The following is a 25658-nucleotide window of genomic DNA, read 5'->3' as shown; positions in this document are numbered from 1 at the left end:
AATGACCAAGGAACCCCCATGGAGTGACCTTTCACCAGCTCACTCCTAATCACTCCTCAGCTCTGAGCTACTTTTTCGATTTACCACTTTCCATTCCACAGGCCCCAGGTTTTGCCTTTGTGGTCCTTTTATAACTTCCATGTGCTACTTGACATTATATAAATCCTCTCCAAAACACTGACTTTACACAAAGTCAGTCTTACCGGGCTTCCTCAGTATTTTGAAACCATGCTTGAAGATACTACTGGAAGAGATGAAAAGCCAAAGAACAAAAGGAAAAAGAGAGACAGAAAAACCCAGGAGCCAGGAAGTAAAACGGGCTCAAGCCTACAAGTTTTCATTGTTATTATAGCTGGCTAAAGTTTCTGACCACCTCTTCTTCCCGCATGGAGGCCCAAAGGGAAATTGTTTTGTGCAAGCCCCTTCCTCATGCAGTCCCCACTTTCTCGACCAGAAGGCTGAGCCAATCATAGGCCTGAAGAAACAGTTTGGTCAGTATATGGGGCATTTCCACAGTGGGTATCAGGGGGACTGACAAGATTAGGCAGGTGCTTTGGGTGCTTTGATGTAGAGTCAGTGGCTGGGATATGCTATGACTAAAGTCTGTAATTATAGTGAGTAAGAAAAGAGAGGAGATGGGTGGGGTGGTGGGGCTGTGGAAAATCCTTCTGGAGTCTAAGATAGTTAAGTTTACCTACATATCTTATTTTTTATATGGAATTTATAATGCCAAGAGATGATATCAGTAAGAAAACACAGAAATCACAAAAAGCTTAAAAATCACAGTAAGTTTCTAAAGAAAACTTAAGTGCCAATATGCCCTCCCCCGTACGCCTGTATATATCTGGCAAAAGGAGATTATTAAAATAGAGACAAGTGAGCAGACTAGAGTAGACAGAAGCAAGCCTGCTAGCTGGCCTGTCACAGAGGCACCCCAAGTATCTGGAGGAATGTCAACTGGTTACAGAAACACCCGCAGCCAACTCCAGTGCTGCTGTTTGCCCTGGACACCCCGGATGACACTCCCCTCCTAACCGTCACCTTGTCCCCACCTCACCCTACATTTACATACATCACCACTGCCAGAAAAATGCCTTGGTTTAGACAATCAAAATCCTGCCATCCTCTAAATATATGACAAACAAGGGGGGAAGATCATTTTGGAGCAGGTGAGAAAGATGATCTATTCTTCACCTTCCTTCCTTTCCTTTTAAGTTCCCATTAGTTACTCACAACTACCTGATGTCCCAGAGATTACAAACATTAACATCATCTTTTGGAGGACAAAATTAAAGACATGGTCATGTAAGAACGAAGCAGAACTGTTTCAACATAGCAAGCTTCCCTTTCCTATTCAATGCTTAGCTCATTCACAAATTTCACTGGAAGAACAATACGGGCAGTACCTGACTCTGATCAGTCCAGATCGAGGGGAGATCTCATTTCTAAAAGAATTTCCGATCTGGGCAGCAGCAAAAGGCAACTTTCCTTGGTTGAACTCCAAAAGTCTCTTGAAATTCAGGAAAATACCCTGTGCGGTTTCTGGTCTCAAGTACCTATAAATTTAAATAAATCAGTCTGTTAGAAGGAAGGAAATTAAGTTTTCAAAAAATCTGAAATTCTAGATACAAATCCTGAAAGTCCTAAGTATACTATTTTCATACAAAGCAGTGCATATATGCTCTAAAGCAAAGGAGTAAGAAGAGGAGACATTTTCCGGTACCAAACATACTCAAGCAAGTGTTAGAGAATGTATCAAGCAACTGGTATGGCAATACTACTATCAGAAATGTCATTCTATTTTATCAGTCCGGTGAGTCAATGCCACCTCTCTCTTATTGTCCCTAAAACCCGATAAATCATTAACGTACAGGCAGACAACAATTCAGATCCTTCTGAAAAGAAGACTCTGCCTAAGTATATGCCTGTTAACCCACCTATTAGAGTGTAACTGTGTGGCTACAAAGAAGCCAGTATGGCCTTACACTCAGCATTAGAGCTCATTCATCACAGTCATCACACCAGGCCAGGCAAATGGCAGGTTTTTCCTATCATTTTCTCCTCTGCGGTATTCCACATTTCCAGCCACACGTTTCTTCTCTTTTTCTCCATGTTTTAAAAATACAGCTAAGCAAATACACCATGATAGCCATTCTCCTCTTCTCAATTTTACAGAAAATATTCTCCGCAAAAACATCAGTTAAGAAAGCTTTTCCGAGGGCCTACCTCACATAAATGTATTATGAAAAGAACTTTAAATCAAGGAAAAGATAAAATATAATGTACTCTCTTCTCACTCTAATATACCAAAACCTCATTCTGGAGATCCTTTCCAGATTTCATCCAAAAGAAGTGTAACTACAGTTTATATACATTTTTTTTAAAAAGCTGTAAGACTTTTAAGTTTCATTTATTTATTTTTAGGTAGACTCGATGCCCAACATGGGGCCTGAACTCATGAGCCCAAGATCAAGAGTTGCATGCTCCACCATCTGAGCCAGCCAGAAGCTTCCATGTGCATGATTTAGAAGTAGAATGTATAAAATTATGTATTCTTTATTTTTTCCATTTTCTAAATAATCATAAAAATATTTCATATTTAATAGTTGCAGTGTATCCCACTAAAACGATCTACTTTAATTAACTTAATCATCTCAAATTTTTGGATAAATAGGTTATTTCTACTTTTAATTTATATGCTCTTGATAAATACACCTTCATAGCTTCCTTTCCTTTTGAATTATCTGCTCAGATAAATTCCCAAGAGTATGATGACAGGTCAGAGGGCCTGGCCCATTTAATGACTCTCTGTATGTACTGCCAAAATGAAAGGCTCACCTTTGGCCTTGTTCCATAAAATATCCCAAGTCAACACAGTGTGTGACTAAAATAATTCTAGTCATACATTCTGTCACAATTAATTTTTATTATTCTACTTTAGGAAACATAATCTATCTCGCTTCATCTAACAAAAGCCTACCCTCGATTATCTAAAATAAGACTATAAGAAAAACACCTGAAGTTATGAAATAGACTACTTTGGCTAAGTTTGTTAACACCGAGAAGGAATCTATACCTACAAATTCTAGTTCTGGGTCATATTGTAAATTGTTCAGCTTTTTTTACTGTGAAAACTACATCTTTTAAATAACACCAAACCTATGTTGTTCTGTATGGTAGGCCACTAGTCAAATGCCTAAATTTAAATTAATTAAAATTAAATACATTTTAACATTCAGTTCCTCAGAAGCACTAATGCCATTTCAAGTGCTCAATAGCCCATGTGGCTAGTGGCTACTATACTGGACAACACAGATTACTGAACATTTATACCACTGCAGAAAGTTCTACTGGATAGTACTGATCTAGACTAAATGGTTTCTAAGTCTCCTCTGGCAATAAGTTCAATGACTTACAAAACCATTCCTCAAGTATCTCTACACTGTACAGCTATCACCACAAGATATGATGATCACAGACTTCTATTTATTTTCTGGCAAAAAAATGATCACATATACTAAAAATATATACATATATATATATACATACACATATGTGTGTGTATATATATTCAGAAAGATTAGAAGGAATAAATTTAAGAATATGTCTGTTATTATTTCTCCTTAAAATGTTTATCTGTACCTTCTACATACCATTTTTCAAAAATTTTCCTTCATGGCTGATTTGATGTTTACTTTTTATTACAACAATTTCAGTAACTTCATTACATAAAGAGTAAGTGATACATACCCAGGCATGTTTCCTCCAGGCCCAATGAAGGTTTTGAACATTAAGTTAAAAGATACTGGAGGGGAAAGATCATTTCCAGTAGTGGGGGATTTTACATTATAGTTCACAAAAAGATCCCCAAGTTCCTGCTGGCCATAGTTATCAAGCTAAAGGATACATAAAGAAAACAATTAACATAAAAGATTGAGAAAAAAACACAGCATAAAAGTATTACATACATAAAACCCATCTACCATTAAAAAAGTCACCCAGAATAAGAACGTCAAAGTTAATCTAACTTTCAAAAAACCCAAATTAAAATCATAACCAGTTCACTTTCCGTTTATCAACTTATCATTTACCATTCTAGAAAAATGGAGTACTTTTCTGGAACTGACCTAAACTGACAAATTCACCATTTCACAAGGAAAGATAAAGAAAAATATCTCTGGTGCAATTATAATAGTTACAGACTGGTAAGAATCTGAAATCATATAAATTACATTGGGTTTGTTTTTTTTTTTATAGATTTTATTTATTTGTCAGAGAGAGAGAGATACAGACCACAAGCAGGGGGAGTGGGAGGCAAACGGAGAAGTAGACTCCCCTCTGAGCAGGGAGCCCAATGTGGGACTCAATCCCAGGATCTAGAATCATGCCCTGAGCCAAAGGCAGACGCTTAACCAACTGAGCCACCTAGGCGCCCCATAAACAAGTTTTCAAGTTGCATTTTACCACTTTGCATATTTAAGAGTCAGGTACACTTCCCTATTAAATTGTGCATATAACTTTTCTTTTTTATTTTATTTTATTTTATTTTAAGATTTTATTTTATTTATTTGAGAGAGAGAGACAGTGAGAGAGAGCATGAGCGAGGAGAAGGTTAGGGAGAAGCAGACTCCCCATGGAGCTGGGAGCCTGATGTGGGACTCGATCCCGGGACTCCAGGATCACGCCCTGAGCTGGAGGCAGTCATTTAACCAACTGCGCCACCCAGGCGTCCCGTGCATATAACTTTTCTTTGCCACTAGATATTAAGCTCTTGAAGGTAGAAACTGTTTCTTATTCATCTCTGCTTGTTCTAGTGTATTGCACATTTTATATATTGATAACCAACGTGAAACCCTCAAATGATGTGACTTCCAATTTAAAATTTCAAATGACTATGACAAACCATCTAATACTGAAGAATGTTCAAAACTTAAAAAAAGAAATCTCCTAGTAGAATTAATTAGATAAATCAACTCAGGACCATAAGAACTGAGGCTCTGGAGTCAGAAAAACCTGGGTAAACTGCCCAATTCTACCACATACGGATTGTGTGATTCAAGATTAAGTTCTTATCTAACCTCTCTGAGCCTCAATTTGCTCATCTGTGAAATAGGGAAGCAGCACCTACTTCACTATGAAGATTAATTATGTAAAGTACTTAACACAGGTCCTGGCACATAGCATACACGACACCACTAAGTGTCTTGCCAAAATATCCGACTGGGCCTCTAGGTCGGACTACCAAATTATAAGTAATATAGAAACAGAGGAACATGTGAAATATCACCAAAATAATGTAATGAGCCAAATCCAGGGAGTAGAAAATACTAAGAAACAAATGTTTCAATTTTTAAAAAATTTTTTAAATGAAAATATAAGGCAAATTAGAGATAAAGAACCTAAAGACTGGAAGAGATTTAAGAAATATATCAACCACTCACAAAATATGGACTTTATCTGGAGCCCAATTCAAACAAACAAAAAAAGTGGTTAACATTTAAGATAATGTAATTAAAATGATGTTTTAGATGTACTTTCTGGGGGCGCCTGGGTGGCTCAGTGGGTTAAGCCACTGCCTTCGGCTCAGGTCATGATCTCAGGGTCCTGGGATCGAGTCCCGCATCGGGCTCTCTGCTCAGCAGGGAGCCTGCTTCCCTCTCTCTCTCTCTGCCTGCCTCTCAGTCTACTTGTGATTTCTCTCTGTCAAAAAAAAAAATAAATAAAAATAATTCTGGAGAAGGTAGGAAAGCAGGGAATGGATTCAACGAAATTTGATAACATTGTAGCAGGTTCATGGGTACATTAGTATTCATTATACTATTTTCTATTTGTATATGTTTTGAATTCTTCCTCACAAAAAAGTTAAAATTGACTTAAAAGCTGGTCCATGCACAGGTGCGTCAGCAAAAATGGACAGAGAAGAAAAACAGTTCTGAGCTACTGAATCCACGTAACAGGAATAAAGCTCTTCTTACCACAGAGGGTGAATCAGTTCCTTTTAAAGGAACTATCACGCTGCATAAAGCTGAAAAGGAGTCACAGATGCTAACAGGTAGAGAAAGCGATTATTTGCTCAAGCAAACAGATGGGCCTTTGGCCATGAATTCACCGGGGCCATTTCTGAGTACTAAACCACAGGTCCCAACTTTTCACTGAATGTTACACGGACAGCAGCTTGTGTGTATATCTAAAATAGCAAACCAAAAAACAGACTGCTCTCTGGGGTGCCTGGGTGGTTCAGCTCATTAAGCATCCAACTCCTGATTTTGGCTCAGGTCATGATCTCAGGGTTGTGAGACTGAACCTTGTTTTGGGATCCTGCAGTGGGCCCCACACTGGGAGTGGAGTGTGCTTAAGATTCTCTTTCTCCCTCTCCTTCTGCCCTCCCCTCACCAACACAACTCACCCATTTTCTCTTAAAACAAACAAACAAAAAAACAGACTGCCCTTCTAAGACCATGAATTTAAGACAGAAGGTCAGGGTTCAAACTATGAATGACTTAATGAATCAACTAATTACTTCCTGCTCTGACAACTGACTTGGAAATGAATGAAACTGTTAAGATCAAAGACACATACAAAAGCTTTGTAAATCTAACATTCAAAATGGGAAATAGTAACTTGGGGGGTAATTAGAAGTGCTTTTCATTTCTTCTTTCTAATAAAGGTCATGCCTTTGGGAAAGAAAGGAAATAAGAAATGAATGTTTGGCTATAATGGTGTCAAAATCCAAAAACTGATTTATTAAGTCATGAACAACAAAACTAAAGCAATGAGCTTCAAGTGAAGGATAAAACATACCTCACAAGGACTAAAATAAATTGGCAGATGAGTCAACAGCCAAATTAAGATTTTCTTTTAATTTAAATGAGGAAGGAGAAAATTTGTGAGCTACCGTTAGAAAGCTAGATACCACAGAGAAAAACCAGCATACTTTTAGAAAACAAGGCAGCACTGCAAAAGTATCCAGTAAATGTTCATGAGAAAATGAAAAAAGGTAGGGATTCCTAGATTCAGCCTCACATATTTATATACTAATGTAAAGAAAATATGTATAAATGCACTGGTTTCAGTGTATGTCTGTATAGTTTTGCCCAAGAAAGTAAATAAAATTTAAGAGGTGAGCCTGGGTGGACCTCATGATCAAGCATGGTGTTGGAGAAAGATATTTTGCTTAAATGGATAAGTAAGGTGAGAGATCAGCAACATACACACACGGACATGTGCATCTTCCTGAGCAAAAGAGGTACCATTTTCGTAGTATTTTTAAAGTGATCTGTGACCTGGAAAAGGGATAAGAACAACTTCTGATACAGCAGGTATTCCTGCACTTGGTAAAAGTCAGAACAGATTATCTCCATGGTCTTTCTTTCTTTCTTTTTTTTTTTAAAGATCTTATTTATTTATTTGACAGACAGAGATCACAAGCAGAGAGCCCGATGCGGGGCTCGATCCCAGAACCCTGGGATCATGACCTGAGCTGAAGGCAGAGGCTTTAACACACTGAGCCACCCAGGCGCCCTCCACGGTCTTTCTTAAGTCTTCCCTAAACTTTGCCAACTTAAATAGAAATTATAAAACATTGAGTCTATAGGAAAGGCAGGGCCCGGCTCATCAGGTTCTAAGAATAACAGCATGTAGTCAAGGACAGTGCAACCAGAAGCAGATCAAGTGGCTGATGAGACAGTATTCACAAGGATATCTGCCCCCAAATCTCCATTATCAAAACTGAACACTATTCATCCTTAGCCACTTCTCTGGTTTTTGCTATTAAATCCAGAAAATTGGTTTCCAAGGAGATAGAACCCATTCCATGCCTATTTACACTGAATTGCTAGTTTGGGCTAAAATAAAGTATTAGCCACAAAAGGTAGAAAGAGAAGAAAATAAAAATACCAAAGAGAAACAGAAGGGAAACTCCACTTCCTTACAATCGTGGCCTGGGTCAGCACAATGTGGAATTCAATAGTCATCAAACACTGTAAGAAAGACAGTACCTACCGGAGTTGCTGTAATAACATCTCTAAAGTACTCACCTGAGCCAAGACACTTTCCATCTCTGATTTCTTCTCAGCAGAACACTTCTTATCAGACATCAATTTCTGTAAGTGAGCTACAAGAACAGTGTTGGTACATGTCAATTTCAATCAATGGGTAAAAGGACAACGCACTTTGAGTTTCTGGAGAGGTAAAAAAAATGAATCCAAGGATAACATTCTCACTTAATACAAATCCCATGGCTGATTTTACAGGGAAAATAATGATAATGTCTTGATCCTTTTGCTGACTTAGAATTTCTAATTATCATATAGAACTTCTTTTTGTTAAATAAGGGACTCAAGCTGTACAGGTGTACCTTCAGTTCCAAACCACCACAATATAGCAAATACCGCACTAAAGCAAGTCAAATGAATGTTCTGGTTTCCCAGTGCATATAAAAGTTGTTTGCCCCATATTGTATTCTATTAAATATACAATAGCATTGTATCTTTTTTTAAAAAAAAGTATACCTTAATTAAAATATTTTTAAAATTGGGGCACCTGGGTGGTGTTAAATGTCTGCCTTCAGCTCAGGTCATGATCCCAGGGTTCTGGGATCAAGCCCTGCATCGGACTCCCTGCACAGAAGAAAGCCTGTTCCTTTCTCTCCCACTTCCCATCCTTGTGTTCCCTCTCTCACTGTGTGTCTCTTTGTCAAGTAAATTAAAAAATCTTCATAAAAATAGAATATTTTAAAAATTAAGTTAAAATTTTATTGCTAAAAAATGCTAACCATCATCTGAACTCTCAGAGTCCTAATTACTGATTACTATAAAAAATAAAATAATAACAAAAAAGTTTGAAATATTGTAAGAATTACCAAAATGTAAGAGAGACAAAGCGAAAAAAGCTGTTGGAAAAACAGCACTGTCTTTCCACTACCTGACCCGGGGTTGGCCAATATCTGCACAGCACAGGAAGGTGGAGTGCAATAAAACGAGGTCTGCCTATATTGCAAGATCTGTGCACCTTCCTCTTTAGATGTTACGCCCCTCCAAAAAAGACATGAGAAAAATTTAATCTCACCCCTCTGTTTTGATCAATTTTACTTAGAAGAATATTTATCCAAGATGAAAAACCATACCTTTTAATAGATGGTCAGCACGAAAACACTCTCCATTTTTTACATCTTTCACCATGAAGTCAGCAAATTTGTCTACGTGGCCAGAAGTCCTAAGTTAACAAATGCCAAGCCAGTTTGTCATTTTCATACAAATTAATACAGAAACTTTATGTTCTAAGATGCTCCCCTCTATTTATAATATATCAAGCTTATATCTGTGTATCTGAAAGATGGAAGCTCCCATATATATAATGATGTATCCACAGTGGATAATAATGTAGGCCAGAGAAAATCCTTCCTCAAATCTATCTCTACCTTCCCCACCCCCACCCCAAGCTCTACCTTCCCACAGGAAAAAGACATCAACCAGATTATACTCTCACAAGTTGTCATAAAGTATGTGCTACCTTGCAGAAACAATTAATCCATGCCTATCCAATTATTAATGATTTACACAAAGGCCAAAACCGGGGGAATTTGACTAGATAAGAATTCATGGTAACTCAGTAGAGAACCTGCATCTTTTTTTTTTTTTAAAGATTTTATTTATTTATTTGTCAGAGAGATAGAGAGAGTACAGGCAGGCAGAGTGGCGGGCAGAGGCAGAGGAGAAGCAGGCTCCCTGCGGAGCAAGGAGCCGGATGTGGGACTCGATTCCAGGACGCTGGGATCATGGCCTGAGCCAAAGGCAGCCGCTTAACCGACTGGGCCACCTAGGCATCCCTAGAACCTGCATCTTATGAAAAGAGTTTTCTGCCACTGAAAACTCTATGGACACTGGTATTATCTCTTACACAATTCTTACTAGTGGAGGAAGTAGCTAAAGAATAGGTTCTCTTAGGGGTGCCCGGGTGGCTCCATCGTTAAGCATCTGATCTGCCTTTGGCTCAGGTCATGATCCCAGTGTCCTGGGGATCGAGTCCCCAGTGGGCTCCCTGCTCAGCGGGAAACCTGCTTCTCCCTCTCCCACTCCCCCTGCTTGTATTCCCTCTCTCACTGTCTCTATCTCTGTCAAATAAATAAATAAAATCTTTACCAAAAAAAAAAAAAAAAGTAGGTTGTCTTGATCTTTTAGGTCCATCATCAGGAATTCATCTTGTTTTTCTGGGCTGAAATCACTGAGAGAGCCCAAAAGATGTAAATAGTGAAAATTAGCTCTTTACTAGGCAACATTAAATGAAGTAATGAGATACAAAATGTACAGATTCTTCTTTCCATATTCTAGCAAATCCTGCCCTGCTTTCAACAATGTTAGTAGGAATAAAATAAATTTCTGCACTAACACTTCAACACAAATAGTAGTTATTTGGTTTTAAATGTATAAACACCTTTGCCCAGAACTTCTAAAAACTTAAAGTAAGGAAATAATCATAAATATATAAAATCCATCTATCAGGATGCTCAGTGGACTAAAAAATCAAGAACAATTTTTTTTTAAGATTTATTTGAGAGTGCACTCGCAGGAGAGTGGGGGAGATAGTGTGAAACCTCACACAGACTCCCTGCTGAGCACAAAGCCTGACTCATGGTTCGATCCCAGGACTCTGAGATCATGACCTAAGCCAAAACAAAGAGTCAGCTGCTTAATCAACTGAGCCACCCAGGTGTCCCAGGAACAATTTAAATGCCTATGATAAGGCACTAGCTAAATAAATTATGGTATATCCACAAGAGAATACTATGCTGTCATTAAAAATGCTTTAGAAGATTATTTAACGACGTAAGTAAATGTTCACTTTTATTACATGAAAAAACGCAGTTTTTGCTGCTGCTGTTGATATAGGTACAAGGACTTATAGAGAAAAAAGATAGTAAGGATAAACACAACAATTTTGACATGGCTGTCTATGGACATTAGGTGTATATTTTCTTTGTTTTTTTTTATTTTCCACATATTTACAATGAATATGGATAGTTTCTATAATCATGAGAAGATATTTAAATATGCATATTAATGAATTTCAGCTTCCAAAGTAGAAATCTTACTTTAAAACTGGCTCAGGGGTGAGCATGGTACAATCAATCTCCAGGATCTGTTCCTCTTGAATAAAGTGCTGCCTCCAGGTCTGAATAATATTGTTCTTCAAAGCACACCCAACTGGCCCAAAATCATACAGACCACTAACACCTATAAAATATGAACAAGGAAAACCTGTACTTTAGCTTGTCACTCTGAGCAAAATAAACTGAGGAGATGTAAGAAACTGTCAGACTTCACATAGTCCCTAAAAAGGTATTAAAGTCAACAATTCAAACCCCTCAATTCTGAAAGGGTTACTGTAAGTAACCCCTTACTTCCAGCTAGCTGACCAAAGTAAGCTCTTACTCCATTTACTTCTTCAACATTAAGAACTCCAAGCAGGATTAGCAAAAAACTAAAAACAAAAGATGTTCCTCCATATATGAGAAACAATGAAAAACAGATACAGTTTCTGCCATGGATCTAACTGGGTGCATCAGCTGGTAACAATGATGAATTTTAGCACCCAATTCTCTAATTTGTTCTTGGATATATAAGCCACTATATTTAATTTTGGGTATACGAGCCACTATATTTAGACCTCAAGTTAAACATTTAGAGATTTGCTTAGCCAAACTTGAAACAGGTTTCAGTGGCAAAGTACTAAAAAGTCTAATACTGTTGCAGTGATCTGAAAAATACCACTGTACATTTAATCAGTGAATTATATTTGCCTACGTACCTTCACAAAGCATTCAAAAAGATGTAGAAATTTATCTACTTAACTAGGAAGAATGTTTTCTCCTGGCAGTTGCCAAAAAGAACAATCTAGGGACCCTGGCTTCTCACTGCCCTTGTGTGAAGGTGCACAATACAGTTGGCCAGTGATACAATGGCCCTCGACTGCTCCAAAGAGTCTATCTGATAGGTACTTGGACATATTAAGTGCTTCATATCTGGGCCCCTAACAATTCCCTACATCTTAATGGAAAAAAGCAGTTTTCAAGAAAAAGTAGGGTGGAAAGGAACAAATAGATTTCACACCAATGGCCAATTTTAAACAAACAAAAGCAAAATATTCTGTTTTATGTGACCTGATACAATTAGTTACCAACTGAAAAGCCATATTTTTGATTTAAGAACAACAGTAAAGCCACCAACAACATAACTGGTCTCTCTGACATTAATCCCCTACCTCCATAAATAGCAAAAGCTTGATCGTAGAAAAACCTCCTCTTCAGGGTATCTTCCATTTTTGCTCTGTCTACAATGTCATCTTTGGGTTGTAATGCTAGCTCCTGTAAGGAATTTTCAAATAGAAAATGTGTGATTAGGGGTAAGAGGAAATATGAATTTATATATGTGAATTTGGTTTATTTTCTCAGCAAAATTCAATATAAAATTTATCAGGCAAGATTTTGATGCCTTTAAAAATTGGAAAACTTGGGGTTTTTTTTCCCTTTTTAGTTACAGAAAAGATGCCCTTAACTTAATTATTTAGGAATACCAAGCTAACTTAGATGCAGATACTGATAAACAACGTCTGAAATTTTAGTGGATCACTGTAGTGAGACAGTGACTTAGAATCCCAAACTATTTCAGTTTGGGGAAGGGAGATTCACTATTTGAAAGATTTGGGAGCAGGTATTAGATGGATACACCTTTTCCTTAAAAGAAAAAAGTTTAACACAAAACCACTGATTCCTGGGACAGAAGAATTCATAAAGAACAAGCCAAAAAATAAATAATAAGGAAGAGCAAACACAAAGCCTTCCAGGGAAATTCATGGAGTGTAGTAAACCTAGGATTTAGCGGAGGGGTGGGTCAGAAGTCAGGGAGGCTTCACAGAAAAAAGTGACATTTTGAGATGCAGTGGGAAAGCATGAGAAGTCTGCCAGGTAGGGGAAGAGAAGGTATGCTAGATATACAGAGATAAGGCAAATTATACTCCTTCAGAAACTTTTCTAGGTCCTTCCCACCCAAAGAGATTAATAAAGATGATATTTCAGTTTTAGGATCCCAAGACTCACCTTTGCTTCCAGAACCCTCTTCCGGGCTTTGAGCTCAGCTACAGCTTTGTCTACATCTACCTGGGGTGCTTTATCTTCTTTCAGTTTTCGAACAAGATCTCCCTAGACAACAAAGAGAGTTGATATTCAGGATTGGCTTCAGAAGTCAAGGAAAGTTATGAAATTGTCTTAAAGCATACCTTTTAAGTCCTGTGTAAGAATGAGGCCATTCAAATGTTTATTATACGAAATGTCATTATAAATAACTGAAGGTCTTTGCCCTCAGCATTTATGACCCAGCAAAATATACAACAAGTATACAAATAATTATGTTCTAAGGGTAATTAGTACCACTGTTGTTGCTGCTGCTGTTGCTGTTTTCCCCTTTTGGGAGAGGAGGCAGGTGGAAAAGGAGGAGAGGAAAGAATTGATAAAAACTATGAAAGAAAAAATTAAAAAAAAAAAAACTATGAAAGAACAAGGTTAGTACTGAGAACACAAAGAACCAATATATAAACCACCCTCCCTTGAATCTTTCTCCTACTTAGAAAAACGACTGTCCTAGTTTTCCGCCTACTTTGACCATTTCTTCTTAGTCATGACTAACTCATATTCCCCTGCCCTTTTCTTAATTGTTAGAATTTTTCCTTAATAATTTCTCTAGAATACCTTGTTCACTTCCAACAACCTACTACCTGTACACTGATTCCCACACTTACGGCACTGTGGTAGAATAAGTAATCTGAAAAAGCAAACAACATTATCTACATGGTCTAGGAAACTTCAAGCTGAGAAATTAAAGTTGTCAAAGTGAGAGAGTCTTTGGATTCCCAACAGAAGTAACTGCTCCCTAGAGGAGCAGACCATCCACACAGGCTTTTAGGATTTTCACAGATCAAGGTCACCAAAATAATAAGCATTCAACTCAAAATTTAAAAACCCATTGAGGAAACAAGCCACCATAAGCAAGATTCAGCAGAAATCACAACAGAATTAGAGCCTCCAAAGTACTAGAATGATCAAATACACCTTTTAAATGCTTAAGATGTTTAAAAGAAAAAAAAAAAAGAGTCAAAAACATGGGCAAAGAACTAGAGACTATCAAAAACAATCAGGAAACCTGACAAATAACCACACAGGTTCAGGTCCAAGAAGGCAACCAAGGAATGGGGGAGGAGCAAAATGGTTGAAGGGGAGTGGGAGATAAAGGCGTCTAGTTCTGGAACGAAGAAGTCACAGTAATACAAGATACAGCATAGTGAATATGGTCAGTGGTATTGTAATAGCACTGTATGGTGACAGATGGGAGCTACATTTATGGTGAGCATAGCATAACATATAAACTTGCCAAATCACTATGTTATCCACCTATATAACATTGTGTGTCAACTACACTTCAATATAAATAAATAAAAAATAAATAAAGGGGAAAAGAACCACATACATCATCTAGAAATGAATCACTGAAATTAAAAACTCACTGGACAGGTTAAATAGCAGATCAAAGAGAATTAGTGACTTAGAGTACAGACCTGAAGAAATGATCCATGCATAATCCATGGAATAGAGCAGGGAGACGAAGATTTAAAAATATAAACAGGGTAATGAGACACAGAAAAAGAGAGCCTGACATTTATCCAACCAGAATTCTCAAAGAAAATAAAGAAAATCTGTAAGAGGTTCTATTTGAAAAGGTAATGACTAAGTTTTTCTGTAATTGTTCAAAGACATGAATTCTCAGATTTAGGAAGCACCATGAAATCCAAAAGACACACAAGACAAAACCTACATCTAGATAAGTCTGTAAAACATAGTACTTATGAGAGATTAGAGACTGGGTTTTAATTGCTCATCAGCTAATCGTGAAACCTTAAATAAGTGGACACCTCTTTGAGCTTATTCCCTCAACTGTACAATCAGGATGACAATATCTCACTGAAGTTTTATAAAGGGTAAATGAAATAATTTAAATAGGATATTTTAAATAGTACCTAACAAACAGTAGACACATTTAAAAAATAGTTATCATGCTAAAAAAAACACCCCAACTTGATTGTGGCTGAGTTATTTTTCAAACACTTCAAACCCAAGCTGTTCATAACTGAATTATTTTTCTCTGCCCTAAACTTACTCCTTCTATCTATTGCTTTCCATTTGTTAACAACAAAAAAACTACCCAAACAAGAAACATCAAGCTATCCTTCTTTACCGCCAATATCTGCCAATTTCAAATTTCAATCTACTCTCTCCCTTTCACACCCCATAGACTAGACTACTAAAACAGATTACCAATTTGGTTGTCATCCAAAGGTGTCTACACTGTGCTTTGCTCACCCCAAACTATCCCAATGCATGTCATTCCTCTCTGACCTTCGTATATCTTTTCATGAGCACACAGCATTCAGTGACTGTTCCTACCCCCATGTTTTCAATAACATTTATCCTCGGGGCACCTGCGTGGCTCAGTCAGTTAAGCATCTGACTCTTGATTTCAGTTCAGGTCACAATCTCAGGCTCATGAGATAGAGCCCCATGTCGGGCTGTCCACAGAGCATGGAGCCTGCTAAAGTTTCTCTCCCTCTGCCTCCACCCATCCCCAACTGCAAACGTGGGTGCATTCTCTTTTTCTCTCTCTCTAAAAAAAAATTAATGATAATAATGTTTATCCTTTTATCCAAAAGCACTTCCCTTCACTTAATGAAATTCATTTCCTGAATATCCCAACCTTACAATAGCTTCCCTTAAAGCTATTTTAACTAAAGGCTGAGTTTTCTCCCATAGTCCTTGATCCTCAGAGGCTGGAAATGGAACAGATGTCCTCCTTATTCCTCTCTGCACTTACAAACATTCCTCTTTGCTCCTTCTAAAACCTAAGCCCCTTTGAAAGGCTTGTCATTATTACCCTTTCCCCTTGTTGCTGATATTTTCTAAGCTCCCACTCACTTCCCCTCACTCAGTAATAGTTTTCCTCTCCGCAATCCTCTCTACTCTACAATGTCCCAGTCAGGAGGTGAGAAAAATGTTTTTAATTACCTAACCTAGAACCTAACTCTGCTTAAATGTAATCAGAAGTGGGGCACCTGGGTTGCTGAGTCAGTTAAGCCTCTGCCTTCAGCTCAGGCCATGATCCTGGGGTCCTGGGATCCAGCCCCACATCAGGATTCCTGCTTGGTGGAGAACCTGCTTCTCCCTCTCCCTCTCCCTGCTGCTCTGCCTACTTATGCTCTCTCTCAGTCAAATAAATAAATAATCTTAAAAAAAAAAAAAAAAGGGTAATCAGAAGTAATCTCCCAGTTTTAACATACACTGCATTTTCAAGGAATGCACCCAAGAACATGTAATTTAAAGGAAGACTATATACTACTTTGTTCACAGTTTTACAGAAAGTTGTTATTATTTGAAGCAAAGGGGTGCCTGGGTGGCTCAGCTGGTTGGGCAACTGCCTTTGGCTCAGGTCATGATCCTGGAGTCCCAAAACTGAGTCCCACATAGGGCTCTCTGCTCAGCAGGAGTCTGTCTGCTTCTCCCTCTGACTTGCGCTCCCGTCTTGTGCTCTCTCATTCTCTCTCTCAAATAAATAAATAAAACCTTTAAAAACAAAAACAAAAAATAACATGTGACTAATATCAATATTGTTTGACATCTAAGCAACCAACAGGATATACCTTTATCAATGCATATCCATCGCCACTACACTCACTCTCAATCTATTGAGATTGGTAGACGCATCTACTTACTTCTGTATAACTTCCAGTGGATTCATAACCAAGAATTTACATATTCAAATATACATCATTTTATTATAAATTAATTCATTATAAATTACTATAAGGTAATGTATTACATAATACAAAACATTATATGTACACACATTTTTAATTAGATTTTCTAGATTATTTTGTATGAATTTCATTATTGGATAATAAAGGGGAATTCCAAGATATCTGCTGTAAAAGGGAACACTGGGTCTGAAAGTTCAGAGGCACTGAATTAGTTATTCTTTTTATTCTCTTATCATTTGCAAGTAAGTCTGGTCTGTTATTACATTAGCAGTTTTCATTCCATTATCCTGACCTCTCTAGCTAAAGCCACATCCTCAGTCATCTTCAAACATTATTTTGGCTTCTTCATTACACTTACAATAACTGAAGTCACCCAATCAATGCAGTGGCTTATTTATTTACATGCATTTTATTTGTCCCTGTCAGAATAAAGTAGGCTCTTTTAGGATGAGAATTCTGGCATGTCCTGGCCCTTAAATACTTGATTGATATCACAACCTAAACCTAGCAAAGTACAGAGCACTTACTAGACAGTAAATATCTACTGACTTTTTCTTTTCTCAGTCTTTCTTTTCCTTTCATCTACCTGTAGGAACACCTATCTTATAATGTTCACCAACAGTGCTTTTTGATGAGGACAAGAACTCTGTGAGAGCCTCTGTTCTGAAAAGACCATTGGCAAAATGGTAGTTCTTTTGAATGTCTGAAAGAAGTAAGTAGTTCTTTTGAATATCTAACCACTCTATGTCAGGGGTTAGCACTCCCACCTACTTCATCTACCTTTTCTTTTGAAGTTTCTCAGAGAACATTAGCAAGCAAGGCCACAAGTAAAGTCAGGAAGAATTTAAAGAATTTAAAATAAATTCCCCTGAAACTTTTTTTTTTTTTTTTTTTTTTGGTTTTTAAGGTTCAAGCACAGAACACATACATCAAGGAAAATGCAGCTATTAAAAAGAAATAGTGTGAGGCAACCGGGCAGCTCAGTCGATTAAGCATAAGCATCTGCCTTTGGCTCAGGTCATTGGTGCTGGGGTCCTGAGATCCAGCCCCTCCCCACTCAGCAGGGGGCCTGCTTCTCCCTCTCCCTCTGCCTGCTGTTCCCCCACTTGTGCCCTCTCTCTGTGTCAGATAAATAAATAAGATCTTCATAAATAAATACATAAATAAACAAATAGAAACTGTGAGAATAAGGATTCCTACACTGAGTTAATCATCTGTAAAATGCAGTGAAGAAAGGAAATAACATTTATTCCAAATAACAGAATAATTAAACCATGATTAATAATGATCCAATCCTAAAAACAAATGAATTGGAGGTGATCTAAACATGGAATGAAAGTACCTAAACAGTCCTAATATCTAATTACTTTTCTTCCTTCTTTGTTCACTGCTCAACTATTTTGGGTTGAGCTTGCATGCATAAGTGTGGGTACTGAAAAAAGTGATGTGAAATATCATCACTATCTCTAAATTATCCTTAAGAAGCTTAGTTCCTGGATAAATTCTTACTATAAAGACATATATTAGAACTAAGAGCCTGTGATTATAAAGCAGAGCAGCTATTAGATGAGAAATCATTCCAAGGGATCTTCTTCATGGATCCTTCATATGCATCACGGTGCATATTCAGCTGGCCAAGAAAAACCAATAAGAAAACATTTCCTCACCTAGCTTTACACAAATGTAGGTAGAAGAATCCTGTTAAGATTGAATTCATCTTGGGGTATCTGGGTGGCTCAGTGGATTAAGCCTCTGCCTTTGGCTCAGGTCATGATCTCAGGGTTTTGGGATTGAGCCCCACATAGGGCTCTCTGCTCAGCAGGGAGCCTGCTTCCCCCTCTCTCTCTCTGCCTGCCTCTCTGCCTTCTTGTGATCTCTGTCTGTTAAATAAATAAATAAAATCTTAAAAAAAAAAAAGATTGAATTCATCTCAGATTCCCAAATATTTTATAATTACAGACAAAAATTTCACAAAGTTTGCATTGCCTTTTGTGAACTAAGCAAGAGCTTTAAAGGGTACTCTTAGTACAGAAAATCAAAGCAGAGAAAAACTCAGGGCTCTTCATGGCAAGCCTTCTTACTATTACCAAGATATGAGTTTCGTCTGTGTCTTCCCAATTACAGTAAAAGAAAATTTGAAACACAAGTAATATTATTCATACATCTATCCCTACCATTAGCATTCCAGATGGTATATCATTATAAAAAAAAATTCCAAGAAACCACTAGAAAGGGTTTTTCTAGCACCCCATCTCACCAAATTCAGAAGACATCAATCCTCTCCTAAAGGTGCAAAATGTTTTCAAACCAGCAATCAAAAGAAAATGTGAGCTCCAGGCCAGCAATGGTTTGGTAAAACTAGAACCCCCAGTAAGTCTCAATCATCTCAGAACACTATCTAACATTTCAGCAGGCGTTTATTACACACGCTGTGGGCACCCTTCTCAGCACTTCACAGGAACTATCTCATTTTAATGCTTATGACTCCATTCCCATATACAGATGAAGTCTGGCTACAGAGAGGTTAAATAACTTGCTAAACATCACCAGCTAGTAAACAGTGGAGTCAGATCCAAACTCTGGAAATACAACTACAGAGTCTACAATTTTTTTTTAAGAAAAATACTTGTTTATTTATTTCAGAGAGAGGAAGAGAGTGCTGGGAGGAGGGGAGGGGCAGAGAGAGAGGGAGGGAAAGAATCTCAAGCAGACTCTCCACTGAGCATGGAGCCTGGCTCCAACCTAGGACCCTGAGATCATGACCTGATCTGAAATCAATAGTCGGACGCTTAACTGACTGAGCCATCCCAGGGCCCTAGAGCCTACACTTCTATTACTAGACACATCAACACAAAAATATGCAAGGGTATAAAGAAAGCCCATTTAGCAACTGCTACAAAACCTCTACTATCTTGACAATTATTAAATTTTACTACAGGTTTAAAAAAAAAAGATAAAAAGAAAAAGTCCTTTTTGATTATTTTTTTCCATACAACTTTGTTAGAGCATCAAGCTACATCCACCAAATTCATTTCAGAGTGACCTCTTAATTCCAAGCAATGACACTGAAAACATACAATCAGATCTCTACACCAGTTCCTCCCTAAACCTCCACATCAGGTGAAAGTCATCTCAACAGATCCTGTCTGTACTGACACCTTGAGATATATATTTCTTCAGCTACAGAATCTCACCTTGTGTTTAGACAAAGCTGCAGGGAGGGGAAGAATTCTTGACAGGAGAGTGTGATCAACACAATTAAATGCTGAAAATAGGTAAAATCCTTTAAGGTACCATGAAAGGACAATAGTAGAGGCCAAGCGCAGAGAGCAGTAGATAAAGGAATGAATGAGAAATATGAAAGTGGAGACAATGAGGATAGGAGAAAACACTGAGCTATAAAGGGAAAAACAGGCTGGGGAAGTGGAAGCTTTTGGGGTACATTCCAGGTAAATGCCCAAATTTGTCTTCATATAAATCAGACACTTCCATTGCCCTAAAACATCAGTTCTACAACTTGTTGGTCTTAGCCCTTCTTTACACTGTTAAAAATTACTGAGGACCCCAAAAAGTTTTTTGTTATTTTAAGTTAGTTCTACCAATTTTTACTATAGTAGAAATTAAAATGCAAACTTAAAAATATTAATTCATTTAAGTAACAATAAAAGCTCAATATGTGCCAACATGCATAAAAATAACATTTCTGGGGGCGCCTGGGTGGCTCAGTGGGTTAAGCCACTGCCTTCAGCTCAGGTCATGATCTCAGAGTCCTGGGATCGAGCCCCGCATCGGGCTCTCTGCTCAGCAGGGAGCCTGCTTCCTCCTTTCTCTCTGCCTGCTTGTGATCTCTGTCTGTCAAATAAATAAATAAAATCTTAAAAAAAAAAAAAAATTCTGTGAAAATAGTTGTATTTTCCAAAACAAAAAGTAGTGAGAATAAGTTTTATAATTTTGCAAATCCCTTTATTTCTAGCTTAATAAAAGATAGCTAGATTTGCATATCTGCCTCTCTTGCAATATAGTATTTTAATGGTGAAGTATACAAAGAATATCATAAGTTAAAAAAGGGAGAATTTTAAAAGCTTTTTCAAATAATTGTAGATATTCTTCTTTTAGACTATACCAAAATTCTGACAAGTGATAGTTTCTTAAAGGTTATTTCATAAAGGTTACTAGCAATGTGGAATTGGAAACTATGCCAATGAACTTTTTATACCTTGTTATATTAAATTCATTAATGTATCTTAGACTCTTAAATCTTTTTCCAGTATTTGATTCCATAACATCATGCACTGTCATTTGGAAAATATTAGTTAACTGAGTTATGTAGATCTTCTAGATATTGATCCACTTATTACACTGTATCAAAAAAAAGTACATTTGTTAATATCACCAGTCATTCCCATCAGAAAAGTCGGTAAGTACTATGAGGCTGCCAAGTTCGTGCAGCAGATAAGGTTTCCAAAACTCTAAAATTAACCAAAAACCTGATTCTATTATTTGCTACAGATACTATCAGTTGTTTTCTTGAAATGACAGGCATACTTCACTCATTTTTCAGAAAATGAATGTCCAGTATCCAAAACTGAACTTTACAAATAGTGTTCCATGAAAATAAGCTTATATATCAGCGTGCAGCTCAAACAATCATACAAGTTTTTTTTTCCTGAGACAGTCATATTTCCATATGCTTTATGCATATTTCCCATTCGGTCACATAGAACATTAAAAAGGTGTACAAAGGTCTAGATTTAATAAAATTAATCATTTTTGTTGCTCCATCAAGGATACTCTAGAGCAAAACTTTTTTTTTTTTTTAACTGCTAGGATATGACAATATGATTTCGGTGTCCTCATGTGTTTAGTTCTAAGGGCAAACGGCTTTATCCACTACTACTTTCACATCTGTGCAAATAACATAGTAAAAAACGAAAAAAACATCTCAATCTCACTATGTAAATGGCTTTGCCTTTGAGGACCTCTAAGAGTTTGAAGACCAGAGAACCACAGCCCTATAGCAATTGTTCCCAAAGAAGACACTCCAAGACAGGTTTTTCCAACACATGGTAAAAGAAGAAAAAAAAAAGAATATATTAGATCTTTTTTTTAACCTAGACCTACTAAATATTGAATAAAAAATAAATTTTTTAAATTTAAATTTTTAAATTATAAATAAAATTATAAAAAATAAATGCTAACATAAAAGACTGCTCTTAAAAAAATAAATTGGGGCACCTGGCTGGCTCAGTTGGTATAGCATGCAACTCCTGATCTCAGGGTTGTACATTCAAGGCCCACCTAGGGTGTACAGATTACTTAAATAAAATCTTGGGCACCTTGGTGGCTCAGTCAGTTAAGCGTTTGCCTTCAGCTCAGGTTGTGATCCTAGGATCCTAGGAAATCTTTACTCAGCAGGGAGCCTGCTTCTCCCTCTCAGCCTGCAGATCTCCCCACTAAGGCTCCTTCCGTCAGATAAGGGATAAATAAATAAAAAAATAAAATCTTATTTTTAAAAAAACTGCTCTTTTTTTTGAGCTATAATCTCCTTATAAAATAAAGGGGGAAAGTAGATGGTAGTCTGAGTATTATACTAGGTTTCTAATTACTCTTATTTGGCAAAATGAAGGCAGGCGACACTGTGCTCACTCCCAACTTTTTTTTTATGATATTTTATTTTATTTTTTTAAAAATTTATTTATTTATTTCAGAGCAAGAATGAGAGCACAAGCAGAAAGGCACAGATGGACAGGAAGAGAATCTCAAGCAGACTCCTCACTGAGCGTGGAGCCCGATACAGGGCTTGATTCCATGATCCTTTTTTTTTTTTTTTTTAAAGATCTTATTTATTTATTTGTTAGAGAGAGAGGGAGAGAGAGCACAAGCACAGGCAGACAGAGGCAGAGGGAGAAGCAGGCTCCCTGCTGAGCAAGGAGCCCGATGTGGGACTCGATCCCAGGACACTGGGATCATGACCTGAGCCGAAGGCAGCTGCTTAACCAACTGAGCCACCCAGGTGCCCCAATTCCCAACTTTAAAAAAAAAAAACTCCATTTCCCTAGGGTGCAATTGAGGGTCCTGATTTTGAGCCCTAAGGTAGGGGTGGAGACTGCTTATAAATACATACATGCATACATACATACATACATGTCTCAAGTGGCCCAGGGTGCCCTTGATCAAACAGGGCACTGTGTTTTCTAGATGCTCTGAGGCCCTCCCAAAGTTCCATAACTAGTTCTTCAGGAAATAACTAAGAATATGCCATGGGAAAATACATTTCAGTCAATCAATGAGCCAAACCTTTAAAAGCAACAGCATCCGCACCTGGGCGGCTCAGTGGGTTAAAGCCTCTGCCTTTGGCTCAGGTCATGATCCCAGGGTTATGGGATTGAGCCCTGCATTAGGCTCTCTGCTCATGGGGGAGCCTGCTTCCCCCCTCTCTCTCTGCCTGCCTGCCTCTCTGCCTACTTGTGATCTATGTCTGTCAAATAAATAAATAAAATCTTTTTAAAAAATTAAAAAAAAATAAAAGCAACAGCATCCACATAGTCAAGCGATTTAGAAATTTATATTTAACACATGCCACTAACAAGACCAGTTGATAAGTGCCTTAAAAATCCCACTCCAAGAATGTCTTCAATTTCACAAACTTCACAATGGAAATATGTTAAATAGATAGATGTGATGATGTGTCTTATTTCCTCCCAAGCAAAAAAAAAAAAAAAAAAAAAAAAAAGCTTTACTTAGATGATCTTTAAATTCCCTTCCAGATGACCCTGGAATCTGTGTGATTAAAAATTCCAGGTAGCTAAATGATACATGTGTGGTCCCAGAGAAATAATAAAAGAACTCGAACTAACTTAAATCTTTAGGGAAAAAAAATCTTAAAAGTACCAAAAACAAAACAAAACAAAACACCCCAGCCAACATAAACAATACACTAAATAGTAACCACATCAGGAGGCTGTTTCAGGATCAAACTTTACTTCAGTTAACTAGTTCCACAGTCTTACTACACATGGATAATTTGCACTGCAGTTTCAGGCTAACGTGGCAGAGGGAGGGGTTTGTGTGTGTTTTTCCAAATTAGATGTATTCTCCCTCAAGTAAAGGATCTGGGGGGAAAAATCGAGAGTTAACAGACAGGACAAAGGAACCACACCTAATTTTATTTGGGTTGAGTGGGTGGAGGGAGACAGAGAATAATACCAATACTACCAATAATAAATGGGAAAAAATTAAGCCTACAGTGAAATTTCAAAACGAAACACTACTGAATCAGGCTCAAACTGGAGGGAAGTGGACATTACAAAGTGGCAGAATTTGATTAATTTTTGGCAGCTCTGCCCCAGTAATTTATTTCCGAGGCAGGGTTCCACCCTCCGTAGCTAAGGCAAGTTATTGCATCAGGCACCGGTGCGGAAGAAACCCAATTGGTGTTTACTACTAGGTCACAGACACCCAGGTCCTATTCCAAGCTTTTGGCTTTGCCTGACTAGTTGTGAGACTCCACTTGAGCGAATCTTTTCCCTTGTCCTCTCTAAATTCTAATATTCATACAGTGTCCTAGGAAAAGGAGGCCTGTATTAAATCACCAAGCCCTCCAGCCCATGAAACTTCCCTCCCTACCTCAAAATCAAATTTCAAAGTGTTCCACACAGAGATGGCTGACTTCACCCAGTAACTCGGCAACATTTAGCTCACTCACTCCAAACAGTCTTTTGGGAACCCAGAGAAGATGACAGGAGCGAGCGAAGGACGATGAGCGAAGGACAATGAACTCACATCAAGATTAGAAAAAGAAGTTCAACACCTCGTCACATCCACGTTTCAACTTTAATTTTCTGAGCCATCATTTGGCTAACGAAGCACTGAATGAAAGAAGGTGTCAAGGAGGAAACACTGTGCAAAGCATCCTGAAGACTTTAAAAAAAAAGACGCCAGCCCTAATAAGACAGAACCGACAGCTTCTGTTCCGGCCGGGGAAGAATTAGGAACCTGGCCACCCGGGAGGGGGTTAAAAAGAACCCCGCAGAGACTGGAAAACTGGACTTGAGGATTTCTGAGCTGGGTCAGGAGTAACCAAAGGTCATCAGCCATCGCAGCCCCACCGGAGAGGGGAGAGGCGCAGACATTAACAAGGACTGGGAAAGAGCAGAGCAGAACGCGAGAGGAGGGACGCAGGATGTCGAAGGGGATCCGAGGGAGTCACCCAAGGAGAGTCTAGGGCGCAGGTCCACGGCGAGGAAGGTGGCCAACGCACGCAGGAACCGGAGTCCAAAGTGGGGGAGGAGAGAAAGACACCAGGAAACCAAGGGCTTCCAGCGGATGAAGGAGAGAGTGGGGTAACCGGCGCGGGGGACGGGTGCCCGAGGAGGAGAGAGGATGACGGAGAGCAGACCAGGGAGAGGAGACCCGGGGCCCCGGGGAGGCGCAGGATGCCAGTACCTGCTGGCGCACGGCAAGCCTGAGAGGGGCTAGCACCTCCTCCGCCCCGGCGCCGTCCATGCTGCTCCGGGAGGCGGCCGCAGGGAATGAGGTCGGGGCGTGGGCGCGCGCGCTGCGGGGTCTGCAGGGCGGGAGCGGAGGCCGGGCCGGGAGCCGGGAAGGCAGAGACAGCAGCAGCGCGGCGCTGGCAGCTCTAAGCAGCGCCGAGCGCAGAGGGGGCATGAGCCGGCGGGCCTGGGCGGTCCGGAGCTGGCGGCGGCGGCGGAAGCGGCGCGCGCGGCCCGGCCGGGAGCATGATGAAATCGCCGCGTAAACGCCGCGGCGCGCGCGCAGCCGCACATTCCCCACCCCGCGACGCG

At 38.7% G+C, this 25658-nt stretch overlaps 1 protein-coding gene across 1 annotated transcript in view; it reads right to left on the bottom strand.

Annotated features, from left to right (window-relative positions):
* Positions 1-25553, bottom strand: part of GARS1 (glycyl-tRNA synthetase 1) — a 45058-nt gene extending 19505 nt beyond the window's left edge. Inside the window, exons 1-8 of the mRNA XM_044246315.1 lie at positions 25300-25553; positions 13094-13195; positions 12259-12361; positions 11090-11231; positions 9125-9213; positions 8037-8113; positions 3751-3896; positions 1407-1556 (exon numbers count right to left, since the gene is read on the bottom strand). Coding sequence (XP_044102250.1) covers positions 1407-1556; positions 3751-3896; positions 8037-8113; positions 9125-9213; positions 11090-11231; positions 12259-12361; positions 13094-13195; positions 25300-25521 — 1031 coding nt within the window. The 5' untranslated portion in view covers positions 25522-25553. The remainder of the gene's footprint in view (positions 1-1406; positions 1557-3750; positions 3897-8036; positions 8114-9124; positions 9214-11089; positions 11232-12258; positions 12362-13093; positions 13196-25299) is intronic.
* Between the last annotated feature and the right edge of the window lie 105 nt (positions 25554-25658).

The sequence above is a fragment of the Neovison vison genome, chromosome 4 (assembly GCF_020171115.1).
Source record: "Neovison vison isolate M4711 chromosome 4, ASM_NN_V1, whole genome shotgun sequence".
Classification (NCBI taxonomy): domain Eukaryota; kingdom Metazoa; phylum Chordata; class Mammalia; order Carnivora; family Mustelidae; genus Neogale; species Neogale vison.
This window is presented reverse-complemented; position numbering and strand designations above follow the sequence as displayed.